At 39.8% G+C, this 26,095-nt stretch overlaps 1 protein-coding gene across 6 annotated transcripts in view; it reads right to left on the bottom strand.

Moving 5' to 3' along the window:
* Nucleotides 1–3,206: 3,206 nt before the first annotated feature.
* Nucleotides 3,207–26,095, bottom strand: part of SLC38A11 (solute carrier family 38 member 11) — a 37,645-nt gene continuing 14,756 nt past the window's right edge. For all 6 annotated transcript variants that reach the window (XM_030580426.1, XM_030580429.1, XM_030580431.1 and 3 more), the window contains 5 exons: nt 13,945–14,015; nt 13,012–13,173; nt 10,560–10,672; nt 8,462–8,593; nt 3,207–4,160 (listed from right to left, as the gene is read on the bottom strand). In XM_030580426.1, coding sequence (XP_030436286.1) covers nt 3,912–4,160; nt 8,462–8,593; nt 10,560–10,672; nt 13,012–13,173; nt 13,945–14,015 — 727 coding nt within the window. In that variant the 3' untranslated portion in view covers nt 3,207–3,911. The remainder of the gene's footprint in view (nt 4,161–8,461; nt 8,594–10,559; nt 10,673–13,011; nt 13,174–13,944; nt 14,016–26,095) is intronic.

The following is a 26,095-nucleotide window of genomic DNA, read 5'->3' as shown; positions in this document are numbered from 1 at the left end:
GAAGAAAAAAACCTCTCTACTCATACTGAAATTTCCCTGTTCACGCATTCAAGGATTGCATTAGCCTTTTGAGGGCAACATCACACTGGGAGCTCATGTTCAGTTGATTATTCACCATGACCCTCAAACTTTTTCAGACTCATTGCTTCCCAGGACAGGGTTCCCCATCCTGTAACTGGTATCCATATTAACTACAGATAGACTGTACTACAGAATTTTTGCAATGACTTCAGGGAAATGACTGATGGCCCCAATCCTACAAAAAGCAGATGTCAATTGAAGTGGAGAGCACTTAGTACCTCACCAAAGGTACTCAGCATGTTGCAGGATTAGTACTGGAATCTATTTCACAATTCTCCCTTGTGTTAAACTGCATCATATCAATATTCTGTATTGTCAGCTGATAACATTATGCAGTGTGACATTTTGGGTCAAAGGTGGTAATAATGCCCCTTTTACTAATCTGAATTCATGGGTCACAGGAAGTGATTCAGTATTTCATTACTTGCATAGCTTCAATACAGATAAGTGTATAGTGTAGGAAAAGAAGGAATTGTAGCTTGTATAAAGCCATTAACAGAACAGTACTTAATTTTAAATTATGGCATCCGTGTCATCTGACTTTCCTTGTTTAGTATATTTATGTCTGGGAGAACCTCAACTTCAGATATTCATTTTCTAAAGTAAAAACTGTGCTGTACACAGTAATATGCCCTTTTTGGGGCAGGGGGTGAGAGGGGAAGACTTGTAGTTTTGTTACCAACATGGAAATTTTAACTGAACAGTGTGACTTCAGTTCTTATTGGTCAACTTGCTAAGCATCACAAAGCTATTTATTTTCTACTTTTTGTAAATTTTAAACACATTAAGTCTCAGCTGATACTAGCACAGTATCATCAGGACACCATTAAATTTAACAGAATACCATGGCAGCATCATATTCAGCAATCTATTGACTGGATACATGAACAAATACATCAGAAATGGAATGTATGTATGGATTCTCCCCATCAGTTCATTTTATACTAGAGCTGTTAAATTCTTCAAGCAAGCAAATAATAACTGAGCAGACACATAAAAATGATAGGAAGATTAATAAGTAACTGCTGACTTAAAAGCTTTTATCAGCTGTAGGCTGAGGGAAAACAAAGCAGGCAATAACTACCTGAGTATAATGAATTGGGTGCTGAGGGAGTCAAGATGAAAAAACAGAGAACATTCCTTTCATTGAAAAGTCTAAACAAAATCATATACAAATTTAGCAATGGGGCAGAATCTAAACTGCTGAGATACATATGGTCATCCTTCGCCAAGAGATACTAGAAGTCAGGGCCTTTCAGGCTGAGCAACACTGGGGCTGGGTATTTTCTTAGTGCAACTTATTTATTTATGCTCCATACAGCAGTTCGGGAATAGAGGTAAGTCACAAAAGCATGCAGGCTAATCCTCTCTTCAGTAATTTCAGCCAAAACACCAATGCCTGGCTCTCATGGAGTAATTCTGTCCTCCATAATTAACTCTGGGTAGGGAGATTAAGGCAGTGTGTAAACTCCCCTGATTCTTTCAACAGCTTCCCACCTTCCCCATAAAGAAGCTACATTACAAAACTAACTACAATACAAAGGTTTCTTCAGAGACTGAACACTGCTCACAAAGTAAGAAAAACAACTTGTAAAACATCATCATCTAGTGCCTTCTACCATAATAGCAAATGTGTAGGTTGAAAGTTTTGATTGAAATTGTTTTTCAAGCAATAAGAGTAGTGGGCAACTTTTTCAAACCTGGATGCCTAAATTAGGGCATGGCTACACTTGCAGATGTAGAGCACTGTGAGTTAAACCAGCCCTCGGAGAGAGCAGTAGGGAAAGCACTTCGGTCTGTCCATACTGTCAGATTCAAGTGCACTGGTGTGGCCACCTTAGCAGCTCTTGCAATGGCCATAGAGAGCAGTGGATTGTGGTAGCTATCCCAGCATGCAAGTGGCTGCAATGTGCTTTTCAAATGAGGGGGTAGGGTGGAGTGTAACAGGGAGTGTGTATGTGGGGGGAGAGAGAGTGGAGTTTTGGGGGGCTGAGAGCATGTCAGCATGCTGTCTTGTAAATTCAGACAGGAGCAGATCCTCCCTCCCACCACCTCTCTCTCTCACACACACAACTTTCCACAGTAAAGGTTTGATAAGCATGCTGACTTTCAGAAACAGAACTCTGAAAGGGGATATCCGCATTCCTGCAGCGTTTCCAAAACAATGACAAGAGTGGCTACTTGACTTTAGGGGATTATGGGACATTTCCAGAGGCTGATCAGAGCGCAGTAATGCAACACCTTGTTCACACTGACACCTGGGCATTTCAGCCGAGGCGCACCAAGCGTTATGTTTCTCATGGAGGTGGATTACCAGGAGCACTCCAGCTGCAGAGTCCAGGTGCTCTAAGTGCACTGGTAAGGTCGTGAGTTAGGGTGCCCAGGGCTGCTTTAATGCGCTCTAACTAGCAAGTGTAGCCATGCCCTCAGGTCCTATATCCTGATCAGAAGTGGCCTGGTTTTCTTTTGAAATCAATGGGACTTGCAGGTGGGCTCAGCAATTCTGAAAATCAGACCACTCCTGTTTAGCTTTCTAGATATGGATTTTGAAACCTAACATGCATGCAGGTTTGAAAATGTTGAGCAGAATCAAAGCATCTCTGGCTGAGATAGCATAAAGACCTTAAGATAACGAAAACAGAGATTCAGCCAAGTAGGTGATCCAACCATTTGATCTGGATGCAAAACAAGTGCTCAGCAATAAAATGGGGAGCCAGGCCCATCCTTCACATTATTTTCATGTGAATTCTTAGTTCATTAATTTTCTATATACCTTGATATAAATCCTCTGAATGAAAGTTAGCTTGGGCATTTATATGATTCTGCCATTTGTTTCAGATGGGGTAGAGCTCTTCTGAACAAATGGAATGTACTGCTGAGAGATATGGAATTTGAGATTTAAGTTCACTGGCAGAATTCCATGGGGAAGATCAGGCAGCACCTGCTCAAACTACAGCATTACCACCATCAGGTTTCATAAGCAATAAGTTCACTTATGAATTTAAGGTAAATTATGATTCCTGTAAACTACAATTTCTATTCTGTCAATCTCATAGTAACAATTTTAAAGCAGACTATATCTTCAGTCATTTAAAAAAATACCAATGCTATTTTATTCGTATAAAATCCTTTTAATAAAAACACAGCAAACAACCTTGTAATTCACTATTCAATGAGTAAAACTGCACTTGTGCACAGACTGTGTTGGTCCTCTGCCCAACAAAGTACCACTTAAACCCCACTTAAATGCACAGGTCTTGCATTTGTATTGGTCCTCTGCACCAAGGTGATTTTCACTCTAAGCCAGATACACTACAGATACACTACTATAGAAGTGGGGCTATCCCCACTTCTCAGCAAAGATTTAATAGTAGAGTGGTATGGCGAGGTCTCTTAACAATACAGTTTCAGGACTTTTAGAAAATATACTAGAGTATGTTTACTATAAGCGTTATCAAAAGTAATTAAAACTCCATTTGTTAAATGACTAGAGAAAGTACACTTTGAGATGCCTAATCTATGTTTTTTAATTGTATTTGATTACTAATTTGCTAATTTGCAAAATTACATCCTTAGCAATTGGTTTTCGAGTTATTCATCCAATTTAGTGAGGCTCAACTGAATAGTCAGGTTTGATGCAATGCAATCTTAAAAGTCAACGCTTAATTCTCATCTAGAAAAAGACAATAGCATAAAACACGATACACAAATATAGTTGTACAGTTTAAGATTCTTAGTCAGTAAGAAAACATAAGAGGACCCTGTCCCAGTCATATTTAAATTAGTACGGACTGATGACAGGCCCTTTAGACTCAGGACTGGCAAGTTGGCTAAAAAGGTGGAAGTGTACTGTTATAAAGAGAGGCATTATTAGGAAAGCAGTAGACCATTTCTTTTCCATGGCTACATTCTTGGGGATGCAAGATAGTCATAACAAATCCAACTGTCATCACTAACACACCAACAGTAAGAATCAGGCCGGATATAAGGTTATCTGAATGGTTCCATCGTTCTTCAGACAGCTTCAGATAACATGCTGTTGGGATGATAAAAACAAGTGGAGTAGCACTGAGAATCCCCTGGTAGGAGAAAACAAAAAAAACCCATAAGCGCATATATTCACATCTCCAGCACAAAACAAACATTTATAATTAGTTTACAGTTAAATGGTAATTAGATCTGTGCAAAAAGTTTCCTATGAAAAGAAACTAGAATAGTGGCTTTTCTTCTGGGTGGTTTCAATCACCAAAACCCAAGCAGATTGCAAAGGAGTGTGCACTATAATTTGAAATGTCTCAGGATGAAGGAAACAGTTACAACTTATTGATTTTACTGTAACAGGGTGAAATTTTAGCCTGCATGAACTTGCTTTCTATTAAGCCAAAGTTACATGAAAAATATCAGCTCCAGAAGTACAGTAAATCTCATAGTTTGAATAGCTTTGAAATATTTTGTCATATGAAATATTTAGGAACATTTCCTGATAAGGTTTTAGAAGAAAGAGGCAGTATTATTCATTAATCCTTACAGTTCTTTCATGCACTATCACAAAGCACCTACTTGGATTTCCTTCAAGCTTTACCTTTCAGTAAAACAAGGAAAAGCTTCCAGTGCACGATAAACATCAATGCAGCAGTTTAACTTGCTCCTAGCAGCTGCTCAGAACAATATTGTTGAGCAATGCCTCCAAACACAGACAGACCCTCAGTCAGGAAAGCATCCCTGTTCAGGAGAACACTTACACATGTCATGAACTTTTAAGGGAACTAATTACAAGTCCAGCACATTCTTAAGCGTTGTCCTGGGTAGGGATGGAGTTAAGAATGTGCTGAAGTATTTTCTTAAGTAAGCACCAGTGCAGGCTATAATATTGTTGCAGCCATGCTTCATTTGCCATCTGAGAGCTCTGCATTTCTGTGCCTGATGTTGGAACCTGCCATCCTCTGATACACGCTTTATGAGTAGTCTGCATTAATTTCAGTTAAGAGTATCCATAAATTTGTTGATTAGAGAGACTACAGGGGGTGTAGCAATTCATACATTAATGTTTCTTTGTTTCATTCATCTGTAATTTTCTTGTTACTTATATTGTCATGCTGGGAAGTGTTACTGGCAGACATCAGTTACAGACCTGGTAGAAATCAATGGATGTACTATGCACCCTTCATTCAGGCTACATGATGGAGCAATTAAATGGCCCTTTTGCTTATTTTAAACTATTTTTAATTTGGAAAGGATTAACTGGAAAGAAACTATGCAGGTAACAATGATTTGAGAGGACGCCAGTCAGGTAGTTTATCTGGATAGCAGGATCAGATCTCCAGTATCAGTGTGAGCACAAGCAGCTAATGTGGCTGTTATAAAGCTTCTTCTCATTGCTCAGGTGGAAATTAAACTGTAATACAGAGAACATGTTCCTCACCAAGGCCCTAATCCTTCAAGCTGTTACTTGTGGGCAGATCCAAGGATATGCTCACAACTCACTTCCTTCTCGTTCACTGATTTCAATAGAGCTTGCAGAATCAGGTCCTAGGATTCTGTTCATTTCACTTAGTTGAGAAACAGACAGACATTTTTAGGTTCCTTTTATCTATCAGAAGCAGTGGCTCTTATTACAGGGATCTCTCAAACCCCCTGCTACTACACCCTGTAGTATGACATACCCATACCTGTTATATTATTCATAGTTTCCAAGGCCGCAAGGGGCCATTGCGACAATCTTGTCTGACCGCCAGTATAACACATGCCAGAGATCTTCCTAAAATAATTCCTAATGCGTATCTTTTAGTAAAACATCCACTTGATTTTAAAATTGTCAGCGATGTAGATTCCATCACAACCCTTGGCAAATTGTTCCAAAGGTTAGTTACTCTCGTTGTTAAAAATGTACACCTTATTTGCAACCGAATTCGTCTAGCCTCAACTTCCAGCTGTTGGATCATGTTATATCTTTCTCTGCTAAATTTAAGAGCTCATTATTAAATATTTTTTCCCTTGCAGGTACTTATAGTCACGCCTTAATCTTCTCTTCATTACACTAAATAGATAGGCTCAAGGAGCTCAGTTGCTATTAGGCATGTTTTATTATAAATATCTGGACTGAAACTGAAGCTAGAGGACTGGTTAAAAACTAGAGTTACCATAAATTTAGACTGGCTAATAACACAGGCATGTTTTGATGAGCTATGTAGTCTGCTTCCTCTATTATTACTATTTCAGATTGGCTAACAAACTACGTTCACATACAAGACTCCACAAGGTGGAAATGTTTTTACCAGAAAAACCAGTTTTCAGACTGTAACACAGGGATCGGCAACTTTCAGAAGTGGTGTGCCGAGTCTTCATTTATTCACTCTAATTTAAGGTTTTGTGTGCCTGTAATACATTTGAACATTTTTAGAAGGTCTCTTTCTGTAAGTCTATAATATATAACTAAACTATTGTTGTATGTAAAGTTAATAAGGTTTTTTAAAAGTTTAAGAAGCTTCATTTAAAATTAAATTAAAATGCCGAGCCCCCTGGACCAGTGGCCAGGACCTGAGCAGTGTGAGTGCCACTGAAAATCAGCTCATATGCCGCCTTCGGCACACGCGTCATAGGTTGCTTACCCCTGCTGTAACAAGTGGCCAGGGCCAGCTTTAGGCACTGCGGGGCTCGATTTGAAAGAGCTGCTGCCTAAGACAGTGGAGGGACTTCAGTGGCAGTTCATTTGGCTCCAGTGCCTTCAGTGGCATGGCAGTGGAGGCTCCTTCTTCCACGGCACTGATCGAGCTGCTGTCGAGGACAACGGCGGCAGCTCTATTGGCTGCTGGTGCCCTTGACGGCACGTCAGCGGAAGATCCTTAGGGATTTTGAGGGGCGTCTTAGGGGCGTGGGAACCAATTCAGGGGAATCGTATGAATCGCCCTAAAGCCGGTCCTGCAAGTGGCCCCTCCCAGACACTGCCTTGTGGACTCAGCACAGCCCTGCAAGTGGCCTATTTCCTCAGTTTCCCTTTCAGTCCCCAGTAATTCCATGCAATCTTATCTTCTAGTCCCAAACAATTTATTTACAAACGTGTAAGGACTCCATAATATATCCCAAAACATAGTCCATATCATCCCAGTGTAAATAATACTCCTCTTCTTTCTGTGTGCAACCCTGTTCCTTCCAGCGGGGACTCCCACAGCCTCTCTGCTGGGAGTATTCTTTTACCGTTCCTCTGATCCAGCTCTCCAGCAAGGAGATGCCAGTGGGTAAGCCTCTCCACTGCTCTCTCTTCTTTCAGCCTTCTCTGGCCCTTGGCTCTGGCTTAGGGTCATCAGGCAACTCCCTCTGCTGCTGCTCCTCCTCCTTTGCTTTCAGACATCTGGCCCTATCTTTTTGGCTTAGAGACACCAGCCAGCAAATCCTTCTTGCTGCTCTCCTACCTTTAGCCTTCTCCCAGGAAGCACCTTCTTTCTTTGACAGTTCTCTTCTCCTACCTCACTCAGTCTGCTCTGATTCTCACTAGATCTCACAAGGCCTCTTATTGCTCCCCAAATGCTGCCCTGCCATTTTAACTGGCCCATCTGGGAACACTTGGCCTGGAACAGGAGTGCTGAGGCCAGTTTCACTTAATGGGCCAGCTACTCTGTTACACGTTCTTTAACACTTTGTGTTGTGTAAGTATTAAAGATGAGAAAAACCTTAGTATCTGTCTTTAAACTGAATCCCTGGTTTTGGAGCCTCTGCCTTCAATCTGAGACAGTATCAGAGACCTAGGGATGACACTTTGCAAGAGATGTATTTTCCCTCCTAGAAGGTCATTTTTGAACCCCTCAACTCTGGCCTTCCCATAGTGAGGACATTGTTGGTGGCTCAAGTGCAAAGGAAAGTCCAATAGCAGTGGAAGAAATTGGTTGCAACCGCCCTTCTGCCATGAGCTTGACAGGAATCCAGGCTCAAAAGCCAGCAGCACTACCTGGGGAAGGGCCATGGCTAGAGGAGGTAGTGACTCAACATGAGATACCTGTAATACTGCAGTAACTCTAATTATTTCCTAACAATAAGTGTCAAGATTTTAACAGGTCCCATTATAATCCACTGTCTTATCTAACCTGTACTTAACTACTGATAGTCCTGGTCCATAGCCATCAGCCACATCCTTTGATAAGTCTAGTCCACTGCACATTTACTCCTGAAGGTTATGAAAATCCTCTGACTATCCAGCCTGAACTTTTCTTCCTTAGCTTCAGGACATTGTTCTTTTATCTTATCTTCTGTGGAGACAAATAATTCCTTTCCTTCTGTGCACTGTTAACACTATACTATGTTGCATTTAAGAGAATATTGTAGTTTTTCAGAATTCTATTTATATTAAAGAGTGATTAGTAAATAATGGAGCATTAGGTGCACTTACGTTCAGCTCTAAAACTATTCCAAGGCAATCATACACTAAAGATATGATTGTGGCTACAGCGACAACAATTACTGTCACAGCAACATGGAGAATGGTGGTAAGGGTCCCACTGAAAAACACATTGGAAATTACCTGAAATGAAAACACAGTTTGTAACTTTACTTTGGCCATTTATTTATTTTAACAAGCAGCATGTTTTAAATTCTATATGCTATGATTTATAATGAAAGTGAAAGGAGCGGGTGAGAATGTTATGGCTCTCAACCATCTCAAATTCTTGACTTCAGTGAGAGGTGTCCCTCCTTTTCCAGAAATTACTTCATATTAAAATTATGCAAAACCTCCCAACATTTGACTTTCCTATATTTTCAGGACATAGTGTCGTTATTCTCTTTCACCTGATAAACACAGTGAAACCTTCTTACCATGAAGTCATTTATTAAAAGAAAGGATTTCCTACAAGTTTCCCATTGATTGATAACAGTACAGTGAAACATTCCAGGATTTTCCCTCTACTTCGCTATAAATCCCCTGTCCCAATCAGTTACAACCATCTCCTGAATATTATACTGTGTGAGTCATTAAGTGCCAGTTCCATTATACCACACTGAGAATTTAAGCAGCAGTATTCAAGACAACAATATTGATGTAAGCAGAGTCAGGATGAGCTCTACCCTGACATCTGGTGGTGAATTATGGGGAGTGTAGAAAGGAATTTTAGGTATTTGCATTGGCACACCCACCCCACCTAGCATAGCCCACGGCATCCTGGGATGGTTATTTTGACAGTTCTGGGATCCCCAATTTCTTTGTTATTGGGGCAGGAAGAATAAAGTGTTGTCACCCTGATTATGTGAATGAGGAACTATGAGACTGCTTTATGACAGAGATGTCTCAATATCAATTAAGTAGCACTTGCTAGACAAGGGACATTGGTGCCAAACCCCATTGAAATGAGAGAGGTTGGGGACTGGTATGTATACCTGATGGTATGGGCCCTTTCTGAGAGCCTGGAACACCAATTGCACATCCTCCTCTCTACACTGTTGAAGAGTAGAGCTAATTTTGATTCCATTAGGAGTCCATCTAGAGGCTGCTGAGCTGAATTCACATTGGGCCAATGGTGCACCAGCACCAGGGCTCCCCTACTACAAGCTGAAATCACTAAAAGAGCTAAACTTACTGAGCTGAGATCACTGAGTGCTGTGTTAACTAGTGGAGGAGCCTGAAGATCTATCGCTAAGCGGCTGGCAGAGCGGAGTAGTTTGCAGCATGTTGGAGCAGCCCATGGAACAGTGAGTGGAGTGGAGCAGTTTGCGGGGACGGCTGGAGTGGCTCACGGGTCAGCTGGAGGAGCGGCACAGCTGGTATAGTAGAACAGGTCGTGGTGAAGGCTGCAGCAGAACTCCACAGAGAAGCAGAGCAGTTGGCCCTGGCCCACGTAAGGTGCCCCTTAACACCCTGTGTGCGCCCACCACCATTTCCACCCAGGCTGGGGGGGTAAAACTCTGCAGATAAACTTTTGAACTCTGGGGTGGCACTGACCAGAGACTTTCGGGTAGCTGGACTTTGGAGTGATTGAACTTAAGACCCTAAGAGGGAAAGGACATTGCCAAACGTACTTGGAGGTGGGTTTTTGCTTATGGTTTGTGTTATAATCCTGTTTGCGGTGTTTCTCCAACGTGATGCTGCATTGTTTCCCTCCTTTATTAAAAGGATTTTGCTACACTCAAGCTCCATGCTTGTGAGTGGGGAAGTATTGCCTCCTAGAGGCGCCCGAGGGGGTGGTATGTAATTTCCCAGGTCTCTGAGTAGGGGCTTGAGCCGGTTTTGCATTGTGTTATTGAAATGGAACCCCTGGATACTGAGCCCAGCCCTTGTTGCTGCCAACTCAGAGGGGCAGAAGGGTTACACTAAGTTTATGGAATCACAAGAAAAAGCCCACTAAATGCCATAGCTAGCATGCACCAGGCCATTAGGTATTGATATTTACATAAGATTAGTCAGTAATTGCTATTAGGACAGATCTCACCATGTATTTTACATACATTAAGCATATGATTAAAAACATCATGGAAGAAGAGATAAAATGTCTCACTTCTCTAGTCACAAAACATTCAATGGGGAAAGTCAGGATTATAGTGACTCCATAGCAAAACCTTCCAAATGTAGTAAGATCATCGTCTCTGCAATAGTTTTCAAATATATCTCCTAGAGAACAGTGAAAAATGAAATTATTTTCAAATTAATGACAACTGTGGCTAATTATTAGCTGACATTTACACTTATGCAAATAGAGAGATAAGTCACCAGAGCAACTGTATACAAAAATTTGAGATTTTCTGACCCACTTTTGGGCACACAAATCAGAAAACAATGATTAAATAATTTTGAATGTAATTTGTGATTAACTTTAATCACCCCGATAGTAACAGCATTTTCTATTATTTCTTGTATTCTCAAGATCATTTCCATTTAACTATTTACTTATCTATCTATCTATCATACACATATTACAGGGTTAAGCCTATTGTCATCCTATTTTTTGCAGCTTTCTTTTTGAGATTACTTTGTAATGGTGCTTCTGGTGTGTGTTTGTTTTTTTTTCTCTGATCGGTATGTGACATAGTTTTAGAAAGAAAAACATTTGGTTAAAAAAAAACAGATTTCCTTTTTGTTATTCTTAGGACAAGAACAATCACATAAGGAAGACTAGATGTGTACAGCCAGAGACCTGAATTTCCTGTGCATCATATTACAGGATCTAATCACAGCTGCAACACTATACTGATGGGATTTCAAACCTTCAAAGCCCTATGCAAACATATGGATTATTAACTGATAATTCCTTTTGCATCAGTTTACTATTTTACTGCTATACAATTCAAGTAAACACCTCACCTAGTGATTATAGCAAAGGACCCCGGGGAAAGATGACCATGGGATCTAGTTCAGGCTGAATGACTAACTTACAATGAACATGAAAAAATCTTAAGACTATACTTAGATGGCCTACCAGGTCGTTTCCACCTCTGATTGCCATTATACTATATATGACTTGCTACTTTTAGGAGTCCAGTAGAGCTCAAGAAACAACCAGATTTGTTCTGGAGAAAGAAGAAATTGAGAGAACTGGTGAAAAAGATGGATGATGAGATGGAATTAGTGCATAATATACTATAGTGTCTAGTGTATATAAACACACACACACAAAATAGGAAGGTATGATTCTCCCAGTCTCGAAATATATTTTTTAGTCATTCTGTACTCAACCAGTCCATCTAGAAGGATGGGTACAAGCAATGACTAGAGTAGGTTGCTTTCCTGGATAAACAAATGGGGGCAGAAGGAGGAGGGAAGGGAGTGAAAATCCCCTGCGCCAAGCACAGCTAAATGCTGCTGTCTGCCACAAAAAAAATGAGGTGATAAACCTTCTCTTACAGCTTTAAACTGGACTGTAAAAGAATTGTGAAACAACTGAAGAAATGTCTCTAAAATTGTTTGGCTGACTTGAGAAACAATGATGTATTTAACAAATTTCTTCCTCCCTTAACGCTTACCTCTCTCTTCCCACTCATTCCCAAAGACAGAAAGAGAGCAAAATCTGTTACAAAGACAGTGAGAACCCTATGGTACATTTCTGACATTAATAATCTAGGCTGCAGTTTCAAAGTGCATAACTGAGTTGTGCATATGAAAAATGTAACTCTGTTTAGACAGAGGATCCTCAAGGCAAAAGACTATGTTTTTAGGAATACTAGACAGAAAGTTGCTCCCTACACACACCAACCTGACTTTCCCCTCACTGCTAGAAGGGAAGCTGACTCCCCTCGGCCCCTCAGACTCTCAGAATGTGTCTTTTCCCCCTCAGCAGCAGGGAACGAGTTTTTCCCCGTCAGCTGCTCAATTCTTCCACAGAGATTTGTGTGTCAGTCATACCAGTCAGTGACAGCCTAGCCACCTGCACTCCCGGGCAATTTCATCCTGAAGGAGTGCAGGTGATGGAAGTATCATTGCTAAACTCTGATAAGATTCTGCTGGGCACATGGGAAACAGCTCTAAGTTAGCCACTATAAGAGCACTGCCAGCAGAGTGTGTTGAGGGGATGTGTGGAAACTATTTAAGCTTTTATATGTACTCATCATATTTCCCCATCCACTCTGGCCATGCTCTACCCCTGGGCAGTGCTGTTTATTTTTCTGCTTTGCTAAACCCATGCAATCTTTCCAACAGAGGGAAGCAGTTTTGTGCTAATGTGTATCTCCTTGGTGTGGACTTTCCACCAGCAGGGCTCTGCTCTTGAGTCTACACCGTCTTCCACAGCATAGACCCTGGGCTGGCTTCTCATCCCACTCCCATATTTTTTGACTACTAGGTAAGAAGGGTAAATCCCACACATTTCTTTTCAAAGTATAAATAAAAAGACAATGATCAGCTTGGCATTTCCTCCTCTCTCTACCCTGCAGGGAGTTAACTGAACCTCAAACAAAAAGGGTGGAAAGTGTCAGAAGCCAAGATAAGCCTTAAAATAGACACATAGAGTATCTTACCTTCTGTGTAGCCGGTAAATGTCACATATCCACATACAGCAAACACCACACTGATAAAAAGAGCCAGTGAGACAGACACATGAGTGATGCGAGACCAGTTACTCAGAGTGGGTTCTTCCAAAGAGCCATAGATTAAAAAGCTGTTATGATGGCAAACGAATGCTGAAACACACATGACAATTAAAAAAAAAACATACATTTCATTAAAAATAAAAATTTTGTACAAAGCTAAGCTAGTGTACTCCAGGGCAGTGGAAATATAGCAGTTTAAATCATTCATTACAAATACAAATGACGGGTGCAGTACATAGCAAACATCAAACAGCATCACATTTTGGATATTTATCTCATTCTGCGTGGGTCTCCACCTTCCACTCAGCCCATATGATTCTGATTTGTCATCCCCAACAATGCCACCTGGTTCTCCCCTACCAACCCCAGACACAGCTTCCTGCTCACAATTCCACTTCAATCTCCAGTGCCTCCTTCCGGTGCGCCCATCAGGTTTTACACCATGATCCAGTCTGGGGCTTCTCTGTTAACTATGCCCCAGAATGTACAGATGAAAAACTCCAGAAGATGTGACATTTCCCACTCTAGGACAACAGGCATGTAGTGCAGTAACAAGCAATCGGAAAACCTCAGAGTACCAGCACACTAGAGCCTACAGAGGGATATCAGAACAGTGAGAGTAGAAGTTAGAGTGAGGACTATACATATGAGAGGAGGTTTATCCAAACCTGAATAAAGGCTTAATTCTGGCTAATGGGAAATGATTAGGGCTAGCTCTAATTTTGCCTAAACCAGCTTAACACTAAGGTAAAGGGAAAATGCATCTGCCATGCAGATCCAGTCATAAAGTAAAATTCTTTCAATCATTAGGGCTGACTGCAGATTGAGAAGAGATGTTCAGACACACACACACACACTTACCAAATGACATCACCCCAATGGCTTGTATTGCATTAGACTTTGCAAATATCCAGGCATTCTCTGTTTTGGGTCTAAAACAGAAATTTGTTTTAATCGAATGTCCCCTATAGGTGATCAATGATTAGAATTATTTTAAAATACTACATATAACACAGTAAGGCTAGGCAGACCTTTCTGAAAAGAACTCCTCTGCACATTAGATCATGATGTTAATAAAATGTTTGTCATTAAGAGAGATCCTTTTTTCCCCTTGTATTTATAAAACTATCATTTCTAGGAGTGCTTCTTATGGCAATGTATTAGAACTTTTAATGAATAGTTCTGGTATTGTAACTTAAAAAAAAAAAAGATTGCCACTTCTTTGGATGTGGTACATCTGGAAATGGCAATGAGGACAGTGAAGGCCATGGTGCTGACCCCATATGCGCTCAGGTTAGCCAAATAACACTGTAGATCTCTACTCTGAATATTATGGGACAGATTTTTCCTCTGGATCTGCACATATAGATCCTGAGGATTTCAGTGGGAGCTCCACATTTGTTCCTAGGGCTTTAGTCCAAGTACGACAAATTCTGCCCTTATTTGTGCAACCCCACAGTCCCAAATAGATCTGTTCTTCAGGGAGTGATATTCCCTCTGGTAGGGAGGGTCTTGCATATCCCCGGAGCCCTGAGGTAAGAAATAAATTTAAGGATGTACAACTAGAACAGTCCTGCATATGGAGGACTTTAGGACAGGATAAGGAAGGAGCCAAGGGATTCTGTATTATGTGGCTTCAGTGACTTTATCAACCCCCCACAAGTTGCATGGAAAAACTGCAGTGACTGTATGCCAAAGCAGCAGCAAGCTGGGACAAAGGAGAACTGCTGTAGCCCTGAGCCCTGGTCATAGGTTGGTAGATTTTGGTGGATTTTGCCACCCCACCCTTATACACCACCCCTTTTCCTCTGAATTTACTCAGGTTTTATACAGAGGAAATAAATTTCATTCTAGGGGCTTGTCAATACATGAGATTTTTCCAGATATACTTACACAGTTAAACAGCAATAGCTAGACTGATATAACTTCCCATGTGGACACTCTTATTCAGGAATAAGAGTACCTTTCTTCAGTTTAGCTTGAACTGCTTCCAAAGCAACATAAGCTAAACAACAACAAAAAAACACTCTTTTATTCTGGTAGAAGGGTCTGCACAGGGAGTTACATCAACAGAACCACAGCAGCTTAAATTCACCTTACGAATAAGTCCCTGTGGAGGCAAGCCCAAAGTGTATACTGAAATAATCAACAGTCAAACAGAACAGTTTCCACTACATGAATTCATGTCTTACCTGTCACTGGGCTGCAGTTACCACTTTGATTTATGTATTTTTCAAATTGGGCATAATTTTATCATCTTATTATACAGAGAGTCTTGACAGTCTAAACTGCTGTCAATCTCCATTTTAAAATATATTCAGGGAATGATGGCAGAATGCAATTTAAATTCAGGCCCAGAAATGAAAGTTTGCAACAATCTTTGTTAAATCAGATCCAGAGATTGATACATGAAGTTCCATCCTGTAAAACGATTTAGAAGCTCCATATATGTTGATGCACACTCTAGGGAAACGGAGAAGCAAGTACACCCTTTTTCTAAGCTGCAATCTGTTCACATACCAGGTGGAAGCTGTATACCAACTGAGCACTTCTTTTACAGAAGTTCTACAGAACAGACAAAATGGCATTACAGTGGAGAATGCTGCCATACAGCTAGCTGCTGCTAATTTTGCTTGCTTCAATTTCCACTTTGTTTTGAGGGGAAGCTGCTGCCACCTGCTGCCTCAGCTGCTGTACTCCTCCTTCACTGCAAAACAGCATGTCACAACCATCACACCACCTCTGTTTCTCTCTCCCCCTCTCTGTTACTAAATCAGCTCTTTCAAGCAGCAATTTCCTTAGCAGGTGTTAGTTTAGATGTTACTGCTGCCAAACTTTAAAACCCTTTCAAAACAGATTTATTTTTTTGTTCATTTTCTCCCCGCATTCATTATCTTCCCATTTCTTGAAAGGTGTCAGGCTTTTCCTAAGAACAGATTTTAATAACAGCAATGACCTGATTATTCCAGCCTCCATATATTAAAATGTTGGGGTTATTTTATAAATTATGTTCCTTTACTATTAAATTCATGTAAACCAAATAGGAAAATCTTCATTTTCCATTTTAGAAATATGGCTTATTAGATCCAGATGCATATTTGGCCGTGATTCAAAAAAATATCACTATTTATGACAGCACTTAAACTTGAAGTGAAAGGGTTTTAAGCATGTGCTTAACCCGGCTTTTATATGCAGAAAATCACTTACTGTGGCAGAGGTGGGCTGGGGAGTTTTTATAGCTTGTTGGGGCGGGGGAAGGGGAGGGAGGCATGTCTCATAAAGAAGCAAGATTATGAGTGTCTCAAAGAAAACGGTTGAGAATCTCTGTACTAGAGCAAGCTTCATCATCATGGCTGCCAGACCCTCCATCTCCTGGGACCCCAGGCCTTTCTCATCCTGATCCTGAGAGATGTCTTGATCAGAAAAGGTGACATCCCAGGTGACATCGCCACTTGTACTGGCTTCATCAGAATCCCACACACTACCTGGGATTCTCTCTCTCTCTCTTCCCTCCCCCCACCACTTCCTTTTCTTTCCCCATCTTATTTTCTTCTTTCCAATCTCTCTCCTTTTGCCTTCTGTTTAATAAAAGTCTGCCTGAGGTGGCCAAGACTGCATATTCTGCAATACTGCTGTAAGCCTCTGACTAGAAATGCAGCTGAAAGAAATGGCCTGTAACAGCCCGATGCTGGTATAAATTTGCCAGGTTTCACAGTAGCTGATAAGACTGTGTGTTGTGCTTGTGTCTTTTCTAGCAGTCATATTGCAAGTGAAACTCAGTATCAGAGACAGAAGCTGCATTTTCTATCTTTGCCATTCTGTTCTCTCCCCTCTTGCATGTGTTCATCTTGTTTTGTCTCTTAGGAAATGGAATCAGACTTTAACAGCAGCAGCAACTACAGCAACTCCAGCCTATCTCAACAAACTTACTTCCCGCCCCCCAAAAAGGACACATATTACCATCTTTAATACCATCTATGACATTGTCAATTGAGGGTTTTTTGCCTTTTAAAAACTCTTTCCAACTAAAGGTTAAAGGGCCGTTGTTAAAATGAAAGTCTTATTTAATACTTTACATTTCAAATGCTCTGTTTTTCCTTCTTTTCTATATCTTTAAAGAAGGGTTAAAAGGATTTTTAATGGTGTGTTTGGTCTCTGTATATAAACCCCAAATCTTGTTAAAAATTGTTTAATGTTGGACAGAGACAGGGTCCTGTTAATACCTTTGGCTCTTTGGGTCCCTTTATTCCATCCAGAGCCGGCTCCAGGCACCAGCGTACCAAGCAGGTGCTTGGGGCGGCAACTCTGGAGCGGGGCGGCACTTTAAGATATTCAGCGGCAATTCAGCGGAGGGTCCCTCACTCCCGCTCAGAGCGAAGGACCTCCCAATGAATTGCTGCAGATCACAATTGCGGCTTTATTTTTTTGGCTGCTTGGGGCAGCAAAACCCCTGGAGCCAGCCCTGATTCCATCTAAATTAATACAGCACCACATCATAGAACTACTATACCATTTAGCTTTATTGGGTCTCTCTGAACAGGAGAAAAACTCAGGACCTTAACTGCATTTCAGCAGGGTCGGCTCCAGGGGTTTTGCCACCCCACGCAGCCTAAAAGAAAAAAAAAAAAAAAAAAGCAGCCGCGATCATGATTGCGATCTGCGGCAATTCAGCGGGAGGTCCTTTGCATTTCAGGTCAGGATGAGATATATTGGAGATAAGGTAGGAGCAAGATTACTTGCAACATGGTTGCTCTGTTCCTTGCCATCAGATACACATTCATGAAACAAATAAAAATAATCACAAAATTTATCAACTATTTAAAAACAGCCACCATAACTGAAGCTAAGATATACCAACTAAAGCCAAGCTATTGAAAAATTAATGCCTACATTCTGTCTAAATGCATGCCTTAGTGGTGGGGAGAAAAGCAAATGAGGCTTTAGTTGGGCTTTATTTTCTTTATTGATATATGTATATATGTTAATCTAAGAGACTTTTGATTTGTACAAATATAAAAAATAATCATTCTTTTTAAAAAAACATTGAATCAATTTCATCCTTGGTTTAACACTGACAATTTCAAATCAGGGACATTAGCGATTACATTAGACATAGCTATTTATTGCTGGCTAGTTTACAAAATATGGTACATTTTTTAAAGCACTCTAACATACTAAAATGTATGAAACAGAAATGGATTAACAATATTTAAACTAAACCATGATAGCATCATAGCAATTTAGTTCTATTGCCACTGGAAGTCAGATTTTTTTCAATACATAGACATGGAGAAAACTAATTTATATTATCCTTTGACAGAATTGAGTATTCAAAAAGAATTTGTGAAATCTTTCTAACCAAGAATTATGATCCTAAAACCCTTTCCATTATAATATTAAGTGCAGGTTGTGAAAGACTGACAATTTCCTGCAATGTCCTAAATGGACTTTATTGACATAAATTAAACATTTTTAAATTAGATTAATACCTATGGGGTCAAGTACATTAAAAATAAAATTGCATATGTGTTGTTGTGAAACTGTATGTATTTCCATGGGAATGGTAAATAGGAGAACTGCACTGAGCGAGTAGGCAAATTCACTCAGATTGTAATATCTCCAGAGAAATCCCTCCCCTGGAAAAGTCCAAACATACTAGCTCAAACTAGATTCTCCATGGACCAGCAGACAAAGGAAGGGGGTTTGTATAAATAACTTGGATTTAAACTGAGTTAGGGCCTTCTTCCTCATTCAGCAAAATGGATAGGATCCCTAGTCCATGTAGGGCCCCATCCTTGGGGTAGGATTGGAGGATCTGTGCTTCTTCTGAGCTAAAGCTATAATAAACTGGTAATCACGAGGAATAAGCCTTGGGTGAGGGTTTGAAGGACTGTTCCTGCCAGAATCCATGTTAGGGTTAGGGTTAACTCTGGTAAGCTTATTAGCATGTGTGTAGGTTCTTTTATTGTTTTTAATACATTTTCTCTGTAATACTTTTTACCTTAAGAATAAAGTTGGCTTGCACGGGAAGTGCTGTGTTGTATCTCTGTAGCAATTCACCTCTTAACTGAAGAGAAAGCAAGAAGGTGTCCTTGGGCAACCTCTCTGTGCTGGGAATAACATGGTTAAGGTGGGGAACTGTGCAGACTGGAAATACCTCAGACAGAAGGGAGAGTGGCCTGGGCCCTCATCCAAGGGAGACAACAGCAAGGGAGCTGGAAGCCTGAGGGAGGTGCTTTGCTGGAAATAAGTCTGAGGGGAATACAGAGGCAGTAGGTTGTATTTATATAATATCTTATGAGTTAACTGACCATTTAAAATGCAACCAGAAAAATAAAATAATGGTTTTAATACCACTGACATTTAAAAATTATTGTAAAGCTCAAGCTGATTTGAAAATGCCTGTAAAATGCCTCCATCACCACATGCATTTCTTTGCATGAACATTTTTAAATAAAATGGAGTTTTTACAGCTATGTTATATGTAATAAAAGAGTTTAAAAATGAAATGATGGTAGGATTCTGAACTTCAGCTATGGGGTTGTGAATAGAGATGTCTAAAGAGTCAATCCTTAGACAGTATGAATACTCAAGAACCTGCAGGAGGACTGGAACAATTTGTATAGTGGGGGTGCTGAGAGCCACTGAACCAAACTGTAAACCGTGTACATGATGGAAATTACTTCAAACCATGGGTTGCTGCTGCACCCCCAGCACTCCTAGTTCCAGAACCTATGAGAGCCTGAGTACCTGCTGTTAATAAATGGACTGTGCATTAATGACATGAAACACTAACTGCTCTGACTGAAACACAACCATCTTGTCCGGACATGTGACCCCAAACTGAGATTGTGCTATTTGGGAATAACTCCAGAAAAGTAAAATCCTTAAACCTAACCATACCCAGGAAGTGCATCCTATCCTATATTCTTAGAGTAAATAACCAAACTTCTCAGTACTGGAACAGAACTTAATAACTTAATAACCACAGTTTGCACTAATCTCCACATAGTATCCATACAGTGCAATACCACACACACAAAATTATAATTATTTATTAATTAAATAAAATATCCCTTAACATTTTCCTTAACATGTAAAATAGGAATGGAAAGAACATATCACTCAATTAAGTTGATTTTTCTGTTTTTATAGGAAGCATTATGACGTCTGTCCCTTATGGGACACATTCTTCAATTTATTCCTGAACTGGAATTTAAAAAGCAGAAACTCAGTGGCAGTACAAAAACACAGTGAGCTGTATAAGCAAACACTAACTGTGATGTCTAGATTGAAAACCAGGAGCTCTGGAATTCTAATTTGACCTCTTGCATTTATTCCCTCTATCTTAGTGGGGGATGAAGATCACAAAGGCTTTAGCAACCTTCATGGAACTTAAAGGGAGGACAAGTTGCAAGAGGGAAGAGTTTTGAAGAGCACCAAGAAGTCAGTCTGTGTGCATAAGGATAGCAGCAGTTACAGTGCCATGTTAAATAGTTTTCTTTGTAATAAGCTAGTTTAGTTTAAGAAACATGGAGTCCAGCATCCAATACGTTAAATAGTTTCTTCTCTGAAAGAAAGAGTGGAGGAGCTTAAGTGGAAATTGACATGAAATGGAAGCTAGCATAGAGAAACACTAAAATAACAACAATCACAAGGAGTAAACGCTGGCTGACATCCAGGACAGGAGGAAGGTGGAAAATGAAGGACAATGGATGAATCAAGGAAGAGTATAAGTTGTAAGAAGAGCAGAAAGGAAAAATGTATGGGGCCATTTAGCCCTGATACCTGCAGCAAAAATAGGAGAGGATTAAACTGAAAGAGATCTTGAGGGAGGTTACTAGCCCAATCAACAATGAAGAGGCCACAAATTAAATGAAGCCAACAGCAAGACAGAATTGGCAAGTAATTCTAATTGCTTACTCTACTGAGGTGTGTGGCCTGAGACATATGTTTCCCAGATAAAGTAAGACCGTATTCAATCTCCAGGATACCAATAGAATGTATATCACAATAAAGATGCTGGCTAATGTAAAGAATGCTGGGGAATCCCCACTGTTTGTAGTCCAAGAACAGAAAGGCTACAAATGCTGTTGTGGTGGAAGGTGCATCATATAAAGCTCTGGAGTCAGACCCAGACAAAACTGTTTGGTCACAATATATCTGGATCTTTTTTGTTATTAAAATGTTAAAGGCTCCATCACAAAATCCATTGTGAGGGGAAATCATTCTGTCTTTAGTGTTGTACACTGTCAAATAAGAGACAGCGAGCCTGGTTTTTCAGATGATGGAGGGAGCAAGGTTATCTCTAATCTCAGCCCAGCCACACACAGCAGGTATAGAGAGCTCATTAAAATGAAAAAAGTATTTACAAAAGAGGAACAAGAGTCACACTTTTGTACCAGATGAGCTGCATGTTTTGTACCAGCAAGATTTCCATCTTCTTGAATGGAAGATCAGTGATAAAACTGCTATATTAAGGTGCAGATTGGCAATTATCAAGATGACTCTTCTAATGGAGCACCAGACAGCAGATTTAATTCAGGTTTGACTTCTAAATTTATAGACTTAAATTGTGGAATTCAGTTTCTTTTCTGTGGCAAAACTGTAGAATGAAATAGGGAGTGTGGAATGTTAGTTTTATGCTCTAGATTAAACTATTTCAAAAACTGTAGCCACTGAATTTAATCTTAGTCAACATTACGAAAGGTAAATCAATAATGCTCAAGTTAGCCTTTAATTTCTAATTGAGAGTATCAGAGAGGTAGCCGTGTTAGTCTGGATCTGTAAAAGCAGCAAAGAATCCTGTGGCACCTTATAGACTAACAGACGTTTTGGAGCATGAGCTTTCGTGGGTGAATACCCACTTCATCAGATGCATGTAGTGGAAATTTCCAGGGGCAGGTATATATATGCAGGCAAGCTAGAGATAATGAGGTTAGTTCAATCAGGGAGGATAAGGCCCTGTTCTAGCAGCTGAGGTGTGAAAACCAAGGGAGGAGAAACTGGTTCTGTAGTTGGCAAGCCATTCACAGTCTTTGTTTAATCCTGAGCTGATGGTGTCAAATTTGCAGATGAACTGAAGCTCAGCAGTTTCTCTTTGAAGTCTGGTCCTGAAGTTTTTTTGCTGCAGGATGGCCACCTTAAGGTCTGCTATAGTGTGGCCAGGGAGGTTGAAGTGTTCTCCTACAGGTTTTTGTATATTGCCATTCCTAATATCTGATTTGTATCCGTTTATCCTTTTCCGTAGCGACTGTCCAGTTTGGCCGATGTACATAGCAGAGGTTGACAGAGGTCCTTCTGACCATCAAGGAAAATAAATATCTAAAAATAAGTGACATCATCTAAAATTCTGGCATGGCCCTACTTGAACATAATTGTGTATTTCCCCACTCTTTCTTAATGAACTGATTAGTAGTGGTGTAAATATAGAATGTCTTTGTTTTTACTTTTAGATTTCACTATATGGTAAAGTTTCTTTGGTCGTTACATGATTATTAAGGAGCAAGAGAGCATCATATTCCTACTTTCATGCTGTTTTCTTGAACACTTGGTGTTTCATTCCTGTGATCAGCTGCCAGATGCATAATTCTCTCACAGCTACATTTGTGTGTGATCTTTAGAGGTTGCTCTCAGAAATGTTGTGATGATTTATTTATTATGCAGGCACTGACATAATGGTATTCTTTCAAAATCAACACCAAAAAAAGTTAAAATGCTCTGTCTTTATAAATGGCATTACCTATCATCCCTTTTCTATCAATGTATATTCATAATTTCATCCTTAAGACATGAAATAGCTTAAAGCAATATGAATGTGTTTGAAGACTGTTACATTCTGAAAATGAGATAATCCTAACTCACTGTTGTTTCTGAATGTGTTAAAAAATTAACCCAGTATAAGCAGATGGAAGTAAAATGAGGGAGAAACAGTCTTTTTTTTACTCCACAACCTCTCAAATGTAATGAGGGCAAAAACTGTAGGCTGCACACTGGATGTTCTTAGCAGCTACACTGTCAGCTTCAGACTGCAGTGATTATTTATTTATATAGGTGACTTGCAGTGAAAGCAAAATTGAAAAAAATATATAATGCCTTGACGCTACTTATGCCATAAGGGAAAAAAAGTCAAAATAAAAAAAATATCCTGATGCAAATATCAATTATTTCCGAAGCCTTCCCCCAAAAATAAAATAAAATAAAATAAAAATCCCCCTCAATCCCACTCCCTCACCCACACAAAAAAGCTGATGTCTGTTTTTAGATTAACTGAACATTAACATTAAAGCATGGTTTGGTATTGAACAATGCCAAATTACTACAAGCCTCCCAGAAGAATACAAGAAATTGCATTTCAAAGGAAATAAGTGTGGCAAAAAGGTTTACTTTAGGTCTGCCTCTTGGCACATTTTGACTGAACCCTAGGGACACCTGAATAGACAATTTAAAGCTTAGGCTAACCAGTGAGACTTTTAAATTTTCTCAGTTACATCAACAATAAAGAAAAATACAATACAAAAAGGATTTAAAAGAAAAAATGTCAGACTAGGTTAAAAATATATTTTGGGTCCCCCAAGATATATTAGGGAGATCTGGCTTACTTTCCCAGTCCCCTCTTTAAAGGCAAAGGGAATAGAAAACCCTGTAAGAGCCAAACAGAATTCAGAAGCCCAAGCATCCGTCCAAAGATGCTGGTGGTGAAGGAGGCAGCACCGAACTGTCACAAGACAAGGAAGGAAGACTGCAGTACATAGTTGCTGCTTTAAAAGCAAGAATAAGACATGCAATATAAATAAAATATAACATGGTGAAGGCAAGTTCAAATGAGGACACAAATGCAATATTTGTTGAAAATGGTTGAATTTTTTTTTTAAAAGCCACAAGTTTATTTAACTTGAACCTAGTAAACCTCTGTAAACCCAAGGTCTAGTCATGGTAGTAGCTTGAAAAGATGGAATCCTCTCATTCCTTGTACTGGCTTCTGGCTCACTTCTATGTGAATCAAGACCTGTTGTACTGATACACTGCTAGCACCATACCGGTATCACCACCCCTTCTCACTCAGAAAGACACTTATTCTTCCTAACCTTGGACTGACACTTATCTGTCCAAGTGGCGGATGACTTGATATCCATTCTGCAAAGAGAAACATGTGCCCCATCTCTTAAATGTTGCAAGACAGAAAGACTATTCCCATTCACTCCCCTTTAGCAGGCAGGATATTGAAATGGGACTCAAGAGACCTGGGTTCAATTTGCAGCTCAGCCAGACACATTCTCTTTGGCTTTAGGCATGTCATTTAATGCAGCTTCTGCTCAGGTCCTCGACTGTAAAATGGGGATATATGGCCCCGTCCACATAGTAAGTACCTAGATCAGTGATGGGCAACCTGTGGCACACGGGCTGCATGCGGCCCATCAGAGTAATCTGCTGGTGGGCCGCCAGACATTTTGTTTACATTTGCATAGCTGCCCGCAGCTCCCAGTGGCTGCAGTTCGCCGTTCCCAGCCAATGGGAGCTGTGGGAAAGAGCGCGGGCCACAGAGACGTGCTGGCCGTCGCTTCACGCAGCTCCCATTGGCTGGGAATGGTGAAAAGGTTTACACAATGAAAATGTCTCATTCTAAATATACAACTAGAAATAGATACCAGAAAAAGGTTTATGGGGCTTTTAGAAAAGTTAGTCTCTTTATTAGATTAGATTTTGAAAGGAGAAGTGTTTAAAAAAAAAAGTGTCTCAAAGAAGCCTCAAAATAATCTACCATAAAATACCAAAATCACTTTTTAAAAAGTCATCATTGGTTTTTTAATTAAAAAAAACCCTGAACAATGCCCCATGTTTTACAATACGCTATTACGATGGTGTTACCACAGTAACAAGGTCATCATCAGTAGCTATTATATATTACTTCATTTTTGACAAGGGAGATAGAAATCTCTCTTTCAAATGTGCATTTAACAAGCTCTGAGAGAAACCACAGCTTACCAGATCATTCCACGGAAACAAAACAAGGAAAAACACAGAGCTGAATGGATCATCTTTTATGGATCGAACACATGTACATTTGTCACATTTTCAGAAACAAGACTGCCATTCTAGCTCCTGTGCCAACACTAAAAAAAATATGCCCTATGATTGGCTTAATTATCAGACAATGATCAAACAAGACAAATAAATGGTTATGTGAAGCAATGTTCAAACAGTTATGCTATTTCACATACTGTACAAACACTGAAAATACTGCATAAACAAAACCAATGGATAAAAAATTAATTATATGTTCAAATAAAGACTGTTTTCCTTACTACGAGAATTTCACATACAACTGAGGACACCATTCATTAAACAATGGATAAAGCAAATGTTTGGGTTTATGAAGAAGGAGCATTAGATCCACAAAAACCTTACTGTAGCAGAATTACAAAAATGATTACCACGACAAATGCATGCAGTGAACCATTCGGAACACTGCAATACCAAGTATTTCTCAAAGTGCAGCAGAGTGCAATTTCTGCCTGCTTATTCAGCTGAGAATGATGTAATGGTGTTTTTATTTACTGTATAGTTCAACCTTTTTTTGTTTTCCCCTACTTGTTTTCCAGTTCTGGAATTTGAAATCATTATTTCAATGAACAGTGAAATGTCAATATTAATTACATTAATTTAACATCAGCTCCAACTTGACTGTCCCCTATGTGAAAAACAGTTAGACATGACATTTCAAGGACATCTACTCTCAGAATCATCATTTCTGAAAGTACTGTCTTCGAAGGAGAGAATGAGAAGAAATAAAATATCAGAAACAGTATCTACAAGCAACACATCCTTATCATAAAAGTAGATTTAATCTAATAATTTTAAACCACTACATATTAACCCAGAAAACATGCAAAGCGGTGTTAAGGGTGTGCACAAATATGAGCAAGAATGCAGAATTTTAAGACTGAAATACCATCCTCAATCTATACTACTTTGAACCAGATTGGGCCATTAAGGCACTGGCTTACTTTTG

The sequence above is a fragment of the Gopherus evgoodei genome, chromosome 11, assembly GCF_007399415.2.
Source record: "Gopherus evgoodei ecotype Sinaloan lineage chromosome 11, rGopEvg1_v1.p, whole genome shotgun sequence".
NCBI classification, from domain to species: domain Eukaryota; kingdom Metazoa; phylum Chordata; order Testudines; family Testudinidae; genus Gopherus; species Gopherus evgoodei.
The sequence above is the reverse complement of the archived record's forward strand: the minus strand, read 5'-3'. Positions and strand labels throughout refer to the sequence as shown.